The sequence below is a fragment of the Salvia hispanica genome, chromosome 1 (genome assembly GCF_023119035.1).
Source record: "Salvia hispanica cultivar TCC Black 2014 chromosome 1, UniMelb_Shisp_WGS_1.0, whole genome shotgun sequence".
In the NCBI taxonomy this organism is placed as follows: Eukaryota; Viridiplantae; Streptophyta; class Magnoliopsida; order Lamiales; family Lamiaceae; genus Salvia; species Salvia hispanica.
Genome location: NC_062965.1, coordinates 31,209,914 through 31,230,187, shown reverse-complemented (window position 1 = coordinate 31,230,187; position 20,274 = coordinate 31,209,914). Strand labels below are relative to the sequence as shown.

General features: G+C 34.9%; 2 protein-coding genes across 2 annotated transcripts; both read left to right on the top strand.

Annotated features, from left to right (window-relative positions):
- Positions 1–84: 84 nt before the first annotated feature.
- On the top strand, positions 85–2,892 carry LOC125224521 (putative UDP-glucuronate:xylan alpha-glucuronosyltransferase 4). The gene is made up of 2 exons (XM_048127967.1): positions 85–792; positions 1,911–2,892. The coding sequence occupies exons 1-2, from the start codon at positions 93–95 to the stop codon at positions 2,813–2,815; spliced, it is 1,605 nt and encodes a 534-aa protein (XP_047983924.1). The 5' UTR covers positions 85–92; the 3' UTR covers positions 2,816–2,892.
- Positions 2,893–11,847: 8,955 nt separating this feature from the next.
- Positions 11,848–14,906, top strand: LOC125215431 (putative UDP-glucuronate:xylan alpha-glucuronosyltransferase 4). The gene is made up of 2 exons (XM_048116883.1): positions 11,848–12,566; positions 13,860–14,906. Exons 1-2 carry the CDS (start codon positions 11,864–11,866, stop codon positions 14,774–14,776), a joined length of 1,620 nt encoding a protein of 539 aa, XP_047972840.1. The 5' UTR covers positions 11,848–11,863; the 3' UTR covers positions 14,777–14,906.
- The last annotated feature ends 5,368 nt before the right edge of the window (positions 14,907–20,274 follow it).

Below are 20,274 nucleotides of genomic sequence, written 5' to 3'. Positions count from 1 at the left end.
AGAATATTAAAACTATTTACCATCCCATATTACATATATTTAGCTCAAACGCTTGATAATGTATACAATAAGAAAACTCATCACACTCCTTAATGGCGGCGTCGAAGCCGTCAAGGCGGAAGCCCTTCACCTTTTTCGCTATTTTTTTCTTGGCAACACTAATCACATTCAACATCCAAAACCTAATCCAGAGGCATCAAGATGTCCAGAATGCCGTAAACCACCCCACACCAGCCACGAGCCTCAATTGGTTCGAGTTCATTGCACGAGAACTGGGACAAGAGGCCATCAACGTTGCATTGGTCAACATGGACGAAACGGCCTTTCCAGACAAAATCCCCATCAAAGGGAAGATTTTCAAGGTGGATTTCAACTGCGTGGATGAGGCAGTGCAGTGGTCCCACTTGTATCCAGAGTGGATCAGTGAGACCAATGCAAATTGTCCGAATGTTCCCATGCCCATGTTCGAAAACTACGAGCAACTCGACGTGGTGGTGGCTAGGGTTCCTTCGGATGAATTTGGTTTGAAGGATGTTTTTCGGTTGCAAGTGAATTTGGTGGTTGCTAACTTGTTAGTGAGATGTGGGAGAGTCCAAAGTGGGGTTATTAGTAGACCAATATTTGCTGTGTTTATAGGGGCAAGTGGGCCCATGTCGGAGATCTTTCGATGTGATGATCTTGTGTTGCACGATGCTGATTCTTGGATTCACAGACCTGAGTTGACAAGGATCAGACAGATTGTACGCATGCCTGTCGGAAGTTGCCAACTCAACCCTCCGTTACCACATAATGGTAAGCTTTACAAAAGTTAACCTAGCTATATACTCTCTTGTCCATAAAATAATGTTCATATTTACTACTCCCTCTGTTCCATAAATGATGTCTCACTTTTCTTTTCAGTTTGTTCCATTAAAGATGTCACATTTCCATTTTTGATAAAAGTTTTCTCTCACATTAATATAGAAATTATATTTTCTCTCTCCACTTTCACACACAAAACAAAACCTCCTAAAATCTTGTATCGTCCCACAAGTGTGACATCTTTTGTGGGACGGAGGAGTACCATTTTGTTCCGTCTAAATTTGTTTTATCCATTTTTGGCAAGTGGACTCCACTTTCCACCTAACTAATACTCCCTCTGTCCCAAGATATTAGACTCATATACCATTTTGGGGTGTCCCAACGTACTTGAGTCATTTATCTTTATGGTAAAAATTTATTTTATTACCAACTCCATTTACACCACTAAACAACATCTCCTAAATTCTTATGCCCAAAAGAAAGGGGTCTACTTCCTATGCCCAAAAGAAAGGGGTCTACTATATTGGGACAGATGGAGTACTATAAAAGTGGGATACTTAATACACTAACTTTTTCCACCTCTTTCCTTCACATTTCTTAAAACTCGCATTGACTCAAAATAGGACTTTACATCGTGAAAGGAAGTGAAGCACTTCTTATTTGGCACGAAATTTTATTCAATACGTATTGTTTTGTGAGTCAAGTGAAAAGAGATAAAATAAGAGTGAGAAAAAGTAGAGAAACTGATAATTCTATTTTAAGAAATGCATCATCTTTTATGGGACAACCTAAAAAGAATTTTTTTTTTTTTTTTTAAATTTTGAATGGTATGTGAGGAAAGATGGATCATGATTGAACTTTTCTTAAAATCAGAATACAAAATTATATCAGTTCGCAGATACGTTGATTCATTATATCAATTTCTGACTCAATATTAGCAACCAATATCTTTTGTAATGCCAACTACTAATATTTTAATGTATCAGATAATTAATGTGATTTTCAGTTATAGAAGCTCTAATTTTAAAAAAGTTGTCATAGGAACCGATCCCGGCCCTATACAGGAGGAGTATATGTTTATTAATTTATTGACTTTGTACTATGTTTAGGTAAAGAATTAGGGATTGAGAGGTTGAAGCAACCAAGAGAGGCTTATGCTACCATAGTCCACTCGATAGAAACCTACGTGTGTGGAGCAATAGCTCTAGCAAGAAGCATCATCAAACTAAACACAACCAAAGACCTCATCTTGCTAGCCGACGATCACATCTCTCCCAAATCCATCAACGGCCTCCAATCCGCCGGGTGGAAGATAAAGCGGATCCAACGCATACGAAACCCTCACTCGACGAAAAACTCCTACAACAAGTGGAACTACAGCAAGCTCCGCCTCTGGCAGCTAACAGACTACGACAAGATCATCTTCATCGACTCAGACTTCATCGTCACAAAAAGCCTCGACGAGTTCTTCAAATACCCGGGCATCTCCGCCCGGGGAAACAACAAAGACCGGTTCAACTCGGGGTTGATGCTCCTAGAGCCATCGATGTGCACTTTTAGGAGCTTAATGGAGAAGAGATGGGTGGTGAGATCGTATAACGGCGGTGATCAAGGCTACCTCAATGAGATGTTTCCATGGTGGCATCGCCTCCCTAACAAGATAAACTATCTCACCTACTATGATCCGAATAATAGTGATAAGAATAGGGAGCATGTAGTTCCGAGTGATGTGTATGCGATTGACTACCTTGGGTGGAAGCCGTGGACGTGCTACAGAGACTACGACTGCAATTGGGATGTCCTCGAACATAAAAAATTTGCGAGTGACTCTGCTAACAACATTTGGTGGGATGTTTATGACAAGGCTTCTGATGAAATGAAGGAAAACTGTATTTTGACACCCCAAATGCGTACTAAGTTTTGGAACAACAGAAAGAGAGCCAAGGAAGCTAACTTGTCGGATGGGCATTGGAGGATCAAAATTAGAGATCCAAGGTTGAATAATGGATTGTGATGGAAATGTAATTAGGGTGACAAAAACAACTGAACTAAAATTTAAAAGAGTTTCGGATTGGAACATACTCCCTCCGCGTCCCCGATTAATTGTCACTCTTTTCCATTTCGGTCCGTTCCTCAATAATTGTCACACTTCATTTTTACCATAAATGGTAAGTAGATATCACATTCCACTAACTAACTTTACTCACATTTTATTATAAAACCAATATAAAAAAGTGGGTCTCACATACCACTAACTTTTCCAATAAATTTTTCTTTAAAACTCGTGCCCGGTCAAAGAGTGACAATTAATCAGGGACGGAGGAAGTATCCAATTTTGTCCAATTTTTGGTGTGTTTTAAACAAAAAATAAAAAATTTAAATTGTACTATTGTATAATTAAGTTTTAATTTTCTATTTATAATTATTTTAACTTTCATTAAAACTAGATTTTCAGATCGGTTTGGATTAGTCCAAAATCTAAATCGAAATCTGAATACTCACCTGTAAAGATAATAACTAATGTCCTCTAGTAACATCCTAGATATTAGTGTTATAATAAAGAGTGAACTACGAAAATGGTTCATAGATATAATTTTACAAAATTAAATTTTAAATTTCAATTTTTAAATATCAATAAATTTTTATAATTATAAAAATTATTAAATAACTGAAAATGCCCTTTTTGGGGGTTTTGAGGGGTTTGGGAAATTTGGTCTTTTTACACTTTTAACATTTTAAATCTGATATTATTACAATTATGTACTAAATCTGATATTATTTCAAAATTATCATTATTCTTCCTTTTTGTCATCCTTCACTTTGTTTCTTTATTTCAATATTAGATATAATTTTACAAAATTAAATTTTAAATTTCAATTTTTAAATATCAATAAATTTTTATAATTATAAAAATTATTAAATAACAAAAATTAATAGTCATAATCAATATTTGATAGTGTCTAATATTTAATCAATAAGGTATGACAACTCCTTAGTTTTAATCAATATTTAATAGCTTTAATCATAAATAGATCATATAACACGATTTATTTTGAAATAAATATTCATCTAATGTAAGTCTAATATAATTTTTGTTTATTAATTTGAAAACAATAAAAATTTACTAGAAAATTTCAACAAAAATATTCCTATATAAAATTGTTAGTAGGATCAAATTTTTAGTCAACTTCATAATATTCAATCACAAGCAATTAAGACAACCGAACGAAGGCTAAATAGTATAGCTCTTATTTTTTCATCATGATTAATATTATTTTTTCCGTACTTCTTCAATTCAGCTGAATATTATATTAACTAACAAACATTAATAGTTTTAATCAATATTTATAGTGTCCATGAATTAATAGTTTTAATTAAAAAAATTTATTAATATTTAAAAATCAGAATTTAAAATTTAATTTTATAAAATTAAATCTAATATTGAAATAAAAAAAAAAAATGAAGGATGACAAAAGGGAAGAAGAATGATAATTTTGAAATAATATCATATTTAAAATGTTAAAAGTGTAAAAAGATCAAATTACCCAAACCCCCCAAAACCCTCTTTGTAGTTCACTCTATAATAAACCCATATCCAAAAACCCATATCCAAAAACTATAGGCAAGATAAACCCATATCCAAAAACTTTAATTTTAAAGTTGTTTCACGTTCCAACATTGCTCAGACTTAGTTATACAACAAATTGAGAGTAGTTCGTCTTTAATTAATAGGTTTGCTGAGCGAAGCTCTCCAGCTGTCCAGCAAACTATAGTCTATTCTTTTAACATGCCATTATTAGTGACTCTAAATTATACTTTTCAACTATTATCCTTAACAACAATTATAATTAGTTATGGTTGTGGTGTGTGTATATGTGTCTTTACTATTTTTTTATAGAAAATTACACTACAAAAAAATATCAGTTTATCAACGGAATAGCGACGGATAATTTTCGCTACGAATTACCGACGGAAATTTTTTAGCTAATTGTCCATCAGTAAAGAACTCGTCGGTAATTTTTTTTTACTGGCGAATTACCGACGGAAAATACATTAATTAAAAAAGGAAAAAATTAGCGACGGAAGTTGTAATTCCTTCAGTAATTCCGTCGGTAAACTGACATTTTTTGTAGTGAAAGAGATAGAGAATGATAAACGTGCACTTGACTTTCTTATTTTTCAGATCTTTAAATAGTTATCTGATGTTGAGTTTGTCCCATCGTACTCCCTCCGTCCATCAATACAAGGGTTTTTTTACCCAACACATATTTAAAGATTAGTGGAAGGTGAATCATAATAAAATGTGAGTGTGATAAAGTTAGTGGAGTGTGGCCCATTACCAAAAATAGTAAAAAGAAAACGGGAAGCTAAATGGGAGCCCTTATAGTCGATGTCTTTATTTGTTCCTAATCTTAGATTTATTAATTATAACTCTGAGTTCAGAAAATTAGAGTAGTTTCACTTCAATTCTATACACTCCATAGGTTTATAAACGTTCAGTGTTTTAAAAATCAGTTTGGACCGGCCGGTCAGACCGGTTCGGCCGTGAACCGGTGACCTCTCCGGTCCGATTCATCATATAAAACCAGTGGAGCATTGAACCGTTTTGGGCCGGGTGAACGGGCCAATTGGACCGGAAATCGGGAACCGGTCGAACCGGTTACCAAATTTTTTGATTTTTAAAAATGAATTAAAAATCAATTTAAAAAAAATTTACACTAAACTTTCATTTCATATTAACCCATACTTGTATTGGGCCTATGAATTTATAAAAACTAGCTTAAAAAATCATTTGTGTCTTTCTTTTATAGAAGTATTCCACAAGATTGTTCTTTCATTTTTCAATGTGGGATGAAAAGCTTATTTTATAGTCATCTTTTACAATCTATTGCCTTCACTTTTTCAATGTGGGATGTAGTTTGTTTTGTTAATATGTACTACTTCATATTATATCAACTATCAACTATATACTAATTGTATATTTATAATTAAAAGCTATATACATATTTTATGTCATAACTAAAATTAACAAATCTTAATTAACTTTCAAATAAAGTTTTAATTACTAATGCTTAGATTGAAAATAAAATAACAAGAATATATAATGGGAGAAGTGTTCATAACATGAAAATTAATACATAGTATAATAAACATATGAATATGTATTTTTACATTACTAGTATTACTCGTTAAGAATTGATATATATATGCTTTATCTATACTTATATATCTCTATATTATTTAAAATTAAATTATATATTGCATTAATGCTTGTTTATTTACATGTTTTGAAACCAAGTGTTTTATAATAAATATGTATTTAATTATATACTCATATGTATATATATATATATATAAAGCTACAGTAAAACGGTTTGACCGAGGTTCGACCGGTTGGACCAGTTGAACCGTGAACCAATAGTCTTGCCGGTTGCTCGCCGGTCCGGTTTTTAAAACATTAGATAGTAGTGTCTATTAGTGAAAGTATAATGTTGGATATTTATGGAATCCACCAATCAATTAATAATAAATGATCTATTTAATAAATCCACTATAAATAGAAATAATAATTAGGCGTGAAAGAACAGCCCCGGCAGCCCACATGGATTCTTCCCAAGCAAGAGAGGGTTACGACAGGGGGATCCAATGTCACCGTTCCTCTTCATTTTATGTATCGAATATCTCTCAAGACTCTTGTCAGAAAGAACAGCCGTGGACTTCAATTATCATGCTAAGTGCGCAGCACTACGCATCACACACCTTGCGTTTGTGGACGACTTGATGCTATTTTGTAGGGGGGACGTGGGATCCTTGACTATCCTAGCCAAGACAATGGATGAATTTGCAAGGTGCTCAGGGCTTGAGATTAATAGGGACAAGTCTCAATTATTCACAGCGGAGTACACGGACCCGAGCTTCAAAAAATTAAGGGAGTCTTCCACTTTGCCGAGGGACAGTTACCCATTAGGTATCTTGGAGTGCCCTTAAACTCAATGCAACCCAAAGCGGCACACTACTCGCCCCTTGTGGACAAAATTGCATCCATGACAAAGAGATGGACGGATAAGAACCTTGCTTACGCTGGGCGAGCCGAACTTATCAAATCAGTTATGCAAGGAGTGGAGTGCTACTGGCTCCAAGTGTTCCCTTTGCCTGGGACGGTCATTGATAGGATCACACGTTTGGCGCGTATTTTCCTATGGGGCTCAAAACAAGCACCAGTAGCTTGGCGCGACCTTTGACTTCCGAAGGAAGAAGGAGGTCTTGGCTTCCGAAGCCTTAAATCATGGAATACGGCGCTTATCTCGCGAGTGCTTTGGAATATCTTCTCCAAAAAGGATTCTCTTTGGATTAAATGGGTGCACAATGTGTACATCGGAAATAGAGATTTTGGGACTGGACAGCGAGGAAGAGAGACCCGCCACTGATCAAAGCGCTACTGGCCAACCGGGATTGTCTTCTCCAACATATCCCTCGACACGATGTAGCAAGCTTGCTGGGGACTTGGTACCAGGCTAGAGGGTCAACACAAGCATACGAATGGTTCCGACCGAAGGGCGAACGTAAATTTTGGCCCAAATTTGTGTGGAGGAGCTATATTCCACCAAAATACTCATTTACCACCTGGCAGGCCATCAAGGGAAGACTCCCAACCCGGGACAGACTCACATACCTTGACATTGATCGAGTTTGTCCTCTTTGTAATGAGGAACCAGAAACAGCCGCCCACCTTTTCTTCTCATGCAACAAAACTCGAACAACTTGGCATGAAATCAAGAGGTGGCTTGGTATCAGAAGACCCCTCACAACAATACCAAGTGCCATCAAATGGATGGCACGAGAGAACATGGGCTCAGCAGTCAAGAAGAAAGCTAAATGGATAGCCCTTGCGGCTATGGTAAGTCTCACTTGGAGAGCAAGGAACTCGCTGATCTTTGATACCAAACCGTTCGATCCCGACTGTTTACTTTTTGAGATTAAAAGGGTTACGTACATCACCCTTTACTTAATGTTCCCTGAAGATCTTGTTGTATCATCCATTGGGCACTAACTATTTATATAATAAGATAGGTCACAAGGCTTTTGCCTTGGTGTGTGTGTATGCCACTGCCATTGGAGTTCCTTCATGGTAGGATGGCTTTATGCGTCTGTTCTTTTATGTGCACTACATGCGGACAAGCCAAACTGCCAATCGAATACCGATATGACCCGGTGTGGAGGTCTCGTGATACCCGCAAATCGCCCGCACCACCGCATGGCACATGCGCACAACATGCGCACCAACCTGGCCAAACCGCTCAAGGGACTACCGAGGCAACTTCGTGCGGTTTCGGTATACCGTCAACTTGCCCGTAACAACGCGTGACCATGCGTACAACATGCACACATACCTGGCCGAACCGTCCGAGGGTCTACCGATGCAGCTCGTGTTGCGGTCTCGAGATACCAACAAGCCATACTGTCCGAGGGTCTACCGAAGGGACTCGGGGTTGCGGTCTCGAGACCAGCGGCTTGCCCGCAACACCGCGTGGCCCACCCCCACCACAGTGGGCCACTCTTATATATATTTTAACCAAGTTTTCCGAACTGAGCAGTATAACTTTGGGTTTAAGAACGATAAATTTCATATAGAGGTCAGGGCACGAAATGCACAAATCTCTTACAAGGCTCTCTAGGTTTTTGACAATAGTTTGGTTCATCATGTAACCGGCTTGATAAAAGCCCTTGGGTATGCCCAAGTTCAGTTGTATTGTGTTGATCCCACCCCGGCTCGCTAGCTTGTCTAGTTGGCTGTATCCCTCGGGTATACCCGAGCTATGATTGTATCTCGTTTTGTTTTAGTGAATTTATTTAAACACCAAAAAAAAAAAAAAAAAAATTAGGCGTGAAAATAATGCAAGACAAAGTTTCTATTTTTTCTAAGGAATCTCATGTCCACAAGATTCTTTTAAGAGGAGAGATCATATTAGATGTTGATAAAGAAATGTGATCGTAGCCCATAGGTATGTAACTACTTTCTACACTTTAACCAATAACTCATAAAATCCCGTGTCGCGGCTAAGCAATGTGTCATCTTAGCCGGGACGGAGGGAGTAACTTAAATACCAAATGCATGACTTAATCTAGATAAATCACATTATCATGTTGTAACATACTACCTCCGTTCCATAGTAATAAAGTCATTTTGCCATTTTGATGTGTTCCATAGTAATAGAGTCATTTCCCCTTTTTAGTAAAAGTCAACACACTTTTCCACACCTACTTTAGTCTCTCTTACTTTATTCTCTCTTCATCTCTCTACATTTTTCATTTTCCATTTTCCATTTTTCTCTCCCTTTGCTTAACTCACCTAACACAATTTTTATTAATCTTCGTGCCGAAAAAAAATGCCTCCATTACTATGGAACAGAGGGAGTAGCTACTGAGTTATCTTAATAAATCAATCATTTCTGTTAGAAAATTATAGCTCATGACACCACTGACTAGCCCAAGTCGTAGGCCCATTTTATTTGTGCAGCCCAATCTCACAAAACCCAAAGCTGATCCCCAATTAAAGGCCTAAACTATGTAACCAGTTCGACACCTGACTCATGAGTTATGAACCCACGTCAATTGAGGGTTCTTTTCTTTTCAAGTATCTTGTTGTTGAAAATAATGTATTTGCACGTTGTCTTTTGCAGTATTCAGATCTCTATAATAAAGTATGGATCAACCAACACTACAAGAAAGAATACATAAACGGATGGATTTATTCTTCATCTCATGTTCTTGATAAAAGATATTTTGCCTCCATATCCCTTATTTTTCTAAAGGATGTGCTTGATAAGATATGTTTAAGCTTGACCTAATATATAACTACTCGATTATTATAATTACGGGCATGTCTAGGTCCGCACATGAACTTATAATAAATGCCTAATTTTGATTACTCTTCCGAAGATATATTTTTTGTAATTCATGGCTTTGGTCATACAAAGCGGGCCTAAATTAAAATCATATAAAGCCTTTAGTAATATAGCTTAATAAGTACTAATAAACACTTTTCGAACTAAGTAAATAGCTAGTGGGTTGTAAGCAACGTTTAATATATTAGACCAATTTTTATTAATTACTAGTCCTATTGCTATAAATTGATTAATTAGCCTGTCAAATTGACTCGAAAGTTCGAAAATGATATCGAATTACAATTTGAAAGTTCATGCCATTGAAATTTAATAATGTCAGTATATTTAGTTTGGGGCGGATCTAATATAAGGACAAATTTGGAGTGTGTGAGTTGACCAAATAGTAGAATGGTAATGTCTAAGATCAAATTAAAGATCTCAATTTCAAATCTATGGTGATACAATTGTTAAATTTATATTCATTTATCCATTAAAAAAAAAGAGACACACTAGCCCCTCCAATTTCCCCAAATGTAGTACTAACTTATTAGTGTAAAAATTACTATTTAATTTGTTTAAAATTTCTATCTCCTCTGAAAATATTTAAAATTCTTCTTTATAAATTCTTGGCTCTGCCACCCCGTAAGTATAAATTGATTAGGTTATATTTTGGTACTATTTTATCTAGCAAATCGAACACCACGTTAGGTTACGCATACCATTAATATATTTAGGTTATGCTATTCACCGAATGCGTATTTCGTCACGAAATACGCATTCACGAAAAGGGTGTTACCCAGAGAATTTTTTAATTATAAAAATAGGTCTGATATTGAGAACATCTTTTCTGTTTGATCCTAACTCAAGAAAAAAGCTGAAAGTCAATAGATGAGTACCGTTACGTACAGAATACTAAGCAATTAAACGCGAAAAATCGGCATATTTGATGTACAGTGGGACGGAGTTGATGAGAGATGTATTTTTGGAGTTGTGAGTCTTTACTGGATCGATTAGTGGATACCTTGATTTGGAGTAGATTGAATAGTGGATCGATTAGTGGTCTAATTACTGGGCTGGTGAGATACTTTAATTTTTTTCCATGTTTGAGTTTGGGTCCATTTATAATTGGATAAGGATATAATGAAATGTGGTCACTTTTTCAGAACAATGAGTAAATTAGTAGTATAAACTTTCAAAACTTCCAAACTTTAATGCCCCATGCATGAAATCGCCTCGATCTCATTAAATAAGACTAATAAATAGGTCTTTGAATTGGATTCTATGTGTTGTGTACATTTACATTATCAGTTTGTTGAATGGTCTCTTTCTTGTAACTATATATCCATACCTAATTAATATAATTGACATTTCAAAGTAGAGTTCTCCATCAACATTATATTCCACTTTTATCAGTATGTTTTATTAAGGTTCTGTACTAGTGTTATTTTTTGTAACACTTCAAAATGATATTTCAATTCCAAATTAGGACATAGATGGTAATTTTATTTGCAAGTTAACTCTATAGCATATATATTGTTATTTAAGATGAAAATTAATTTTATTTAATAATTAACATTAATTATATGTCAGTTTTCCAACATTAAATATAAAGTTAGAAGTTTCATTACGAACGTCACCAAACTCATTCATAAAGGTATTGATACCTTAATTGCTTTTAATGTTTGATCAATCAAATTCACATTTAAATTAAGAGAACCAACTTTTGGTGGTTAACCTATATTTTTATTAATGCTTTTAAAAATACCTATATTTCTATTAATAATAATCACAAAAAATAGTGCAAGATCAGACCGTGGTGAGATGACTTAAGATGTAAAATCCAAATATACATTTAATTGACATATTTGCAATTTTTTTATAATTATAAATACATTATCAATATTAGTAATTTGTAAAAAAAGTTTTTCACTTTTTCCATCGTTAATTTTTTTTTCCGGACATCATAATTGTCATTTATTGAGCTCATAATAAACCATGTTTTATAGGAGTAGTACATAAATATACAACACCTAGCTAATCAATATTTGTTGCAAGGTTTGGAGGTTTAATTGGCTGAGAATATTAAAACTCTTTTCCATCCCATATTACATATATTTAGCTCAAACTCTTGATAATGTATACAATAAGAAAACTGAGTAAAGCACACATATTCCTCAATGGCAGCGTCGAAGCCCTCAAGGCGGAAGCCCTTCACCTTTCCCGCTATAATTTTCTTGGCAACACTCATCACATTCAACATCCAATACCTAATCCAGCTGCATCAAGATGTCCAGAATGCCGTAAACCACCCTACACCGACCACGAGCCTCAATTGGTTCGAGTTCGTAGCACGAGAGCTGGGACACGAGGCCATCAACGTTGCATTGGTCAACATGGACGACGAAACGACACTGCCAGACAAGATCCCCACAAAAGGGAAGATTGTCAAGGTGGATTTCGACCGTGTGGATAAGGCAGTGCAGTGGTCCCACTTGTATCCGGAGTGGATCGATGAGACCAATGCAAAGTGCCCGAATGTTCCCATGCCCATGTTCGAAAACTACGAGCAACTCGACGTGGTGGTGGCTAGGGTTCCTTCGGATGAATTTGGTTTGAAGGATGTTTTTCGGTTGCAAGTGAATTTGGTGGTTGCTAACTTGTTAGTGAGATGTGGGAGAGTCCAAAGTGGGGTTATTAGTAGACCAATATTTGCTGTGTTTATAGGGGCAAGTGGGCCCATGTCGGAGATCTTTCGATGTGATGATCTTGTGTTGCACGATGCTGATTCTTGGATTCACAGACCTGAGTTGACAAGGATCAGACAGATTGTACTCATGCCTGTCGGAAGTTGCCAACTCAACTCTCCTTTACCACATATTGGTAAGCTTTACAAAACTTGACCTAGCTATATATACTCTCGCAACGTCCATAAAATAATATTCATATTTCTTCCATTTCAATAAAGCTATGTGACCAAATTTTGTACAACCAAAAACTAGTTTATTTTGAAAAAAAATAAGGTTTATTTATGCATTTAATTAAAATATATGGATGCATATATAGTACATGGAAAGTGTATAATATTGTGGTCATATATTTATGATTTGTGTATAATTTTTTTACTTTTTTGGAACCATAAATGTAATTAGTGCATACTTTAATTCAAATTTTAAAAATAATAGAAAGAAAATTCAAATATAAAAATAAAAAATGAGGTTAAAGGCTAATAAGTCTTTTTAACTTGTCCACTTACTACATTTATTATTTTAATATATAATTAATACATCAAATTATTAATATAACCTTATTTTGGTTGTACAAAATTTGGTTGTTTATTATCCATTTTTGGTTCCACTAACTAATTATACTTACGCTCTATTATAAATTAATACTGTATATAAAAGTGGGATACTCATTCCACTAACTTTTTTCACCATCTTTCCCTCACATTTTTTAAAACTCGCACCGAGTCAACATAGGACTTTAAATCATGGGCGGAAGTGGAACATTTCTTATTTGGCACGAGATCTTTTGCAGTGTTTTTTTGTGAGTTAGTTAGAAAGAAGGTAAAATAAGAGTGATGAAATGTAGAGAAGCTGATGGTTCTATTTTAAGAAATGTATCATTTTGAATGAGACAACCTAAAAAGAAAAAGAGCTTCATTTTGAATGAGACATAAGGAAAGATGGATCATGACAAACCTTTTCTTAAAGTCAGAACACAAAACTATATCAGTTTGCAAATATGTTGATTCATTAATATCAATTTCCAACTCAATATCAGTAACTAATAGTATGTTTTGTGATGTCAGCTACTATTAATGTTATCATATACAGAATTTGATACATTTTACCATTTCGGTCCGTCCCCGAAAATTTGATACACTTCACTTTTACCATTTTTGGTAGTGGACCCCATATTCCACTAACTCATTCCTACTCACCTTTTATTATAACACTAATACTTAAAAGTAGGACCCACATCCCACCAACTTTTTCAACTCACTTTCCATTACATTTCTTAAAACCCGTGTCGGGTCAAAGTGTAGCAAATTTTGGGGGACGGAGGTAGTAACAGATGTGATTTTCAGTTATCAAAATTCTCATTTAAAAAAAAATCTCACTGCAACCACTCCCTATGTAATTTTTTGACTTGTGCTTGTACTATCTTTAGGTAAAGAATTATGGATTGAGAGAGAGGATGAGAGGTTGAAGCAACCAAGAGAGGCTTATGCTACTATAGTCCACTCGAAAGAAACCTACGTGTGTGGAGCAATAGCTCTAGCAAGAAGCATCATCAAACTAAACACAACCAAAGACCTCATCTTGCTAGCCGACGATCACATCTCTCCCAAATCCATCAACGGCCTCCAATCCGCCGGGTGGAAGATAAAGCGGATCCAACGCATACGAAACCCTCACTCGAAGAAAATATCGTACAACGAGTGGAACTACAGCAAGCTCCGCCTCTGGCAGCTAACAGACTACGACAAGATCATCTTCATCGACTCAGACTTCATCGTCACAAAAAGCCTCGACGAGTTCTTCAAATACCCGGGCATCTCCGCCCGGGGAAACAACAAAGACCGGTTCAACTCGGGGTTGATGCTCCTAGAGCCATCGATGTGCACTTTTAGGAGCTTAATGGAGAAGAGATGGGTGGTGAGATCGTATAACGGCGGCGATCAAGGCTTCCTCAATGAGATGTTCCCATGGTGGCATCGCCTCCCTAACAAGATAAACTATCTCACCTACTTTGATCCGAATAATGGCGAGGAAGATAGGAAGCATGTAGTTCCGAGTGATGTGTATGCGATTCACTACCTCGGGTGGAAGCCGTGGTGGTGCTACAGAGACTACGACTGCAATTGGGATGGCCCCAAAAATCAAAAATTTGCGAGTGACTACGCAAACAACATTTGGTGGGATGTTTATGATAAGGCTTCTGATGATATGAAGGAAAACTGTTTTTTGACACCCCTCATGCGTACTAGGTTTTGGGAAACTAGAAACAAAGCCAAGGAAGCTAACTTGTCGGATGGACATTGGAGGATCAAAATTACAGATCCAAGGTTGAATAATGGATTGTGATGGAAATGTAATTAGGCCGGTGACAAAAAATTTGGATTCATATTTTTAATTAAACATTGGTCTTTTGGATTCATATTTTTCGGTAGTTTAGTTTGTTGTTAAGATTCATTTTTCATAAAAACTAGTAATAGTAGATTTTTTATAGTTTTTGGTTCGTTGTTAAGATTCATTTTTCATAACCTATGTTCTCTAGTAAAATCCTAGATATTAGTGTGGTATTGTTCGTTCCAACATTTCTCAAACTGTGTTATACAACAAATTGTGAGTAGTTCGTTTTTAATTTTTAGGTTGCTGAGCAAAGCTCTCTCTACCAAATTATATTTAACAAGTCATTATTATTAACTCTCTATTTGTTATACTTATTATTCAATTATTATCCTTAACAACAGTTTTAATTAGTTGAGAAGGATTAACGTGCATTTTAGGCTCTTATTTTCGAATCTTTGTCATCTGATGTTGACCTGGTTATATCGTACTCCCTCCGTCTCAAGGAAGATGACTCATTCCTTGGGCAGCACGATATTTTATGTAGCTTTATTTTGTGTGTTGAATGGAAAGAGTAAAACATGAGAGAGAGAATAAAATAGAGATAAAAAAGATGTTTTCAATTTTTGTAATGAGTCTTGGTTGAGACAATCCAAAAAAAAGGCTTTAATGGGACGAAGGGAATAGTAGTTATTTAATTAGAGCATTTATAATAGAGCCCCAACACCAGCAGGTGCGTGCACCTAATTTTGGGGATCTATTACAAGAGGGGAAAGGAGAGGCAGCCCGGTGGAAACCGCTGCATGGGCAGCGGCCGCTTACGGTGGGATTTCCAACCTTATGTGGCCGGTTCCTGCCAGGCGGACTTCAATATTTTTTAAAATAAATTTATTCAATTTATAAATATCCTCAATTTTAACATTATAATTTAAATCTATTTATTTTGGAATTTTATTTTATTTGTTAATTCAAAAACATGTAAAAGAGGTAAAAATTTTATGAAAGACAGTTTATATTTTTTCAAGGAAATTTCATGTTCACAAGATTTTTTTAAGAAGAGAGATCATATTATATGTTGATAAAGAAATGCGATCATAGGTATGGAACTACTTTCTATATATACAAATAGATGCCATAGTGCTTCTCAAAATCGAAGCAACATGATAGTACTAAATACGAACTTAAATACCAAATGCATGACTTAATTAACTCAGATAAATCCCATTATCTTGTTCTAGACTTCTAGCATAGTATCTTAGTAAATCAATCATTTTTCGTAGGAAACATTATAGCTCATGATAACACTAACTAGCCCAAGTCGTAGGCCGATTTTATTTGTGCAGCCCAATCTCACAAACCCAAAGCCTGAACCAATCTTCGCACTCTAATTAAAGGCCTAAACTATGTAACCGATCATGACTTATGAACCCACGTCAATTGAATTTGAGGGTTCTTTTCTTTAAAGTATCTTCTTTTTAACACCTTGCTGTTGAAAACAATGTATCTGCACGTTGTCTTTTGTAGTATTCAGATCTCTATAATAAAGTATGGATCAACCTACAAGAAAGAATATATAAATGGATGAATTTATTCTTCATCTCATGTTCTTGATAAAAGATATGTTAAGCTGTATTAATATTCACCACCCAAGGAGAGTGATCAATTGCTAACTAATTAGCAATCACAAATTAAGATCAAATCTTAGCTATTAAATTATGAGGTATAATATCACATCAATTATATTTTAAATTAAAAAACTATTAAATAAATTTAAAGGGTATTAATGTCAGTTCTCTCTCATCAAAATCATCTCAAGACTTTAAATTTACTTATCTCTCTCGGTTTAAATTATTTTTCGCAAAATAAATACCAATTAAAGATAATTTTATAAGGATTCCAACAAGATCTCAATTGCATATGTTCCGACGATGTTCGGGTGATGAAATTTGATAAATTATATTTCAATTTTCGTACATGTTGATAAGCAGATTTTATCAACAAATACAAAAAAAAATCTCAATATAGTGTATGCAAAATCTCAATATAATGTAGATAAAATATCAATAAAACTGTGTTGATATTTTCTTATGCTTGTGTAGATATTCTCATGTAGTATTGTTGATATTTGTAATACACTATGTTGATATAATAAATCACCCACGAAAATTATCATACGATAACATAATGACGATATTACTCTTTTGTTGATATTTTGTCTACTATTTATTAAAATTTGTGAGTTTTAATCTTATTTACTCATTTTAAAATCCAAGAACGTAGATTTAGTCTTAATTTTGGATTATGGTATAATAAGAATTAAAAGAACCCATTAACCTAATATATAACTACTCGATTATTATAATTTATAATTACGGGCATGTCTAGGCCCGCACATGAACTTATAATAAATGCCTAATTTTGATTACTCTTCCGAAGATATATTTTTTGTAATTCATGGCTTTGGTCATACAAAGCGGGCCTACATTAAAATCATATAAAGCCTTTAGTAATATAGCTTAATAAGTATCGTGATATAATAAACACTCATCGAACTATGTAAATAGCGGTAAGGATCTCCTCATCCACTTTTCCTCCTCCATTCCTCATCCACTAATATAAAATTGACACATGGATCCATTTTCATATATAAAAAAATGCCTACTAAAAGCTTGCTCCATTCCTCATCCGCTATGGATCAAACAAAAAGATGTCATCAATCAACAAACTCAAACCATACACAAGTTGAAGCAGTACAGCTACGCTATATGCATTTGATCTGAAGAAATGAAAGCATTCTCTAAACTAACATCACGTTGCCGAATTAGAAACAACCTCAGTCTCAAAGGCGCATATATTTATTCTCGTGCAACAACAATAATCAGAAATCAATAAAGCAAATACAAATGCACAACCATTCAGACGATGATACAAAGCCAAAATTAACAAAAAAATAGCAGATTCCTTACACATATATATAAAAATGCCTACTAACAGCCTGCTCCATTTCTAGATTACCCACGAAGCAGCAACTGCAAGATTTCAAATATACTCCAACTAAGCAGCAAAAATAATGAAATCATGAAATTACCATAAAAATTTAAAAATAGTTCATAGCAAAATAATTGAGTTCATCAATCTTTTTCCCGTTCAAGCTCAAACACAATTGATCTTAGTGCATGAAAATTTCAAAAATAGCAAAACAATAATCCAGATAATTTGCTCTTCTTCATTGCAAGCAAGCTTGCATCTCTTTCTACACCAAATTTATGATGTATTTTGAGGATCAAAAGCAGTGTACGTTAAGTCCCGGTAGTCATCATTGATGAGCACAATCCCTTCAGATTTCCGCGTAGAAGAAGCATGTTCCACACCACTCTTTATTGCTTTTGGTTTCCGTTTTTTACTGATAGCTTGTTCCAAAGCATTCTTCGGTCTATTACATGTTTTGTATGTAACCCTTCCTTTAGGTTTCAAGCCTTTAATTTGATTTTCATCGCAGTCACCTTCGGTTGCAACATCTCCAACCTTCTTTGCCTCAACAGCAACACTTTTTCCCTTCTCTACCATTCCATCAATGTCGTTTCCCATCTTCAAGAGACATTTCATGGCATAAACATAACTATCTTCACTCTCGGCTGCCTTGCCTGTCAATTGTATGAATGAATTACACAACTCTTTATATCGCTGTCTCTTTCGGGTTTTTTCATCAACAACGACAGCTCCTTCCTTGCAAACTCTTGTCATCCCGCTCTTAGCATGTTTGGTCCATCGCTTTAAGATATATTCATCGGGTATTCGATTGACATTCATTAATGTAAAGACTTTTAAACTATGTGAGCATAAAATACCCGAGAATTCAAACTTTCTACAGCTGCAAGAAATGGAACCTTCTATGGTATCATATGTGACAATATGTTCATAAGCCCGATCAAGAGGTCTAACCTTATATATTCTTGAACTTCCAAGTTGACTCTCACTCTCGATCTTGCTTTCGAATGCCTTCCTCAACTCCTCGTTAAATAATGCAAATATCTTGTGTGTATATATGGCAGCTCTAACGAAAAAGTCATGACAGGAGAACTTTGAGCATTTTTGAAATCTTCTGCAGCTTCTTTCTCGCGCCGATCATCTATCAACCTTTGAAAATGATGGAACACCTCAACAATGTTGTTTTTGTAATTTACATAATGTTTAATCTCCGAGGTCCTCTTAGTTCTCAAATAATTCTTCAAATCAATATGAGTGAAACCAAGATGTTGAATTCCACCAGATTCTTTTGCCATTACGTCCAAAATTTTCTTTGGAGGCAACCCGCAACTTTGAGCAACATCAACTTGAGTTTGTTGAACATTAAACATTTCCCGGAAACATCTAAACTTGTAAGATTGTTCTGGATCACACAAATCATGATTGTGTTCTTCAACAAATTTCACAATATGACACTTTCCACTGTTTCTACAGTTGATTTTCAACATAGCTCTACATCCGCACCTAATTTCAGGACGAGGTCTCTTCACTGTAACAGCTCGACGATCTGTTCCTCTAAAACCTTCTTTGCAACAACAAAAACTTATGTCCAAAAGCTTGTCTGTAATTGGATCCCTATGAGCAGATTTTTTTCGAGTTCCAAATCCTGTTGCTTTAGCATATTTCATATAAAAATCATATGCCTCAACTTCTGTTTCAAACTCCATTCCTATCTTAGGAATAAAGTCTTGTGATATAGTATCATCCATACCTGTGAATAAAAAATGAAAAATAAACAATAACAACATCAACTTTTTTAGTACTCCATATTAACGTGAAATCAAAAAACACATCTGTAGATACACATCTGAAAAAAATGAAAAGAACACATCTGTAGATATACATCTGTAACGTGAAATCAGAAAAAAAAAAATGTTCTTACATAACTCATTTAACGTGAAATCAGAAAAAAAAAATGAAAAGTTTTTACCTTTTTTGGATGCTTCTAAACAATTACTTGTGAATGCTTTTTATTGAATGGTATATTGTGAGCTTCAATGGAGAAGCTTCAATGGAGAATGGGAGAAATACTTCCCGTTAGTAATAAAGTAGAGAGGCACTGATTTTAAAAATGGAAGATGGAAGGATTGTTTTGATTTGGCGCTGATTTAGTTCGGCGCATTCATGAATTAGATTTGACTGGCATTTTTTTATATATAAAAATGGATCCACGTGTCAATTTTATATTAGTGGATGAGAAATGAAGAAGGAAAAGTGGATGAAGAGATCCTTTAAACAACACCGTACTATATTAGACCACTTTTTAAATACTGGGTCCCACTATAAATTGATTAATTAGCCTGTCAAATTGACTCAAAAGTTCGAAAATGATATCGAATTACTACAATTTAAAAGTTCATACTAGTGGAATTTAATAACGTGAGTATATTTATTTTGGGTTTGATCTAGCATATAACTAGAAGGACATATTTATATTGCGTGAGTTTGGCAAGTAGTAGAGTGGTAATGTATGAGACCAAATAAAA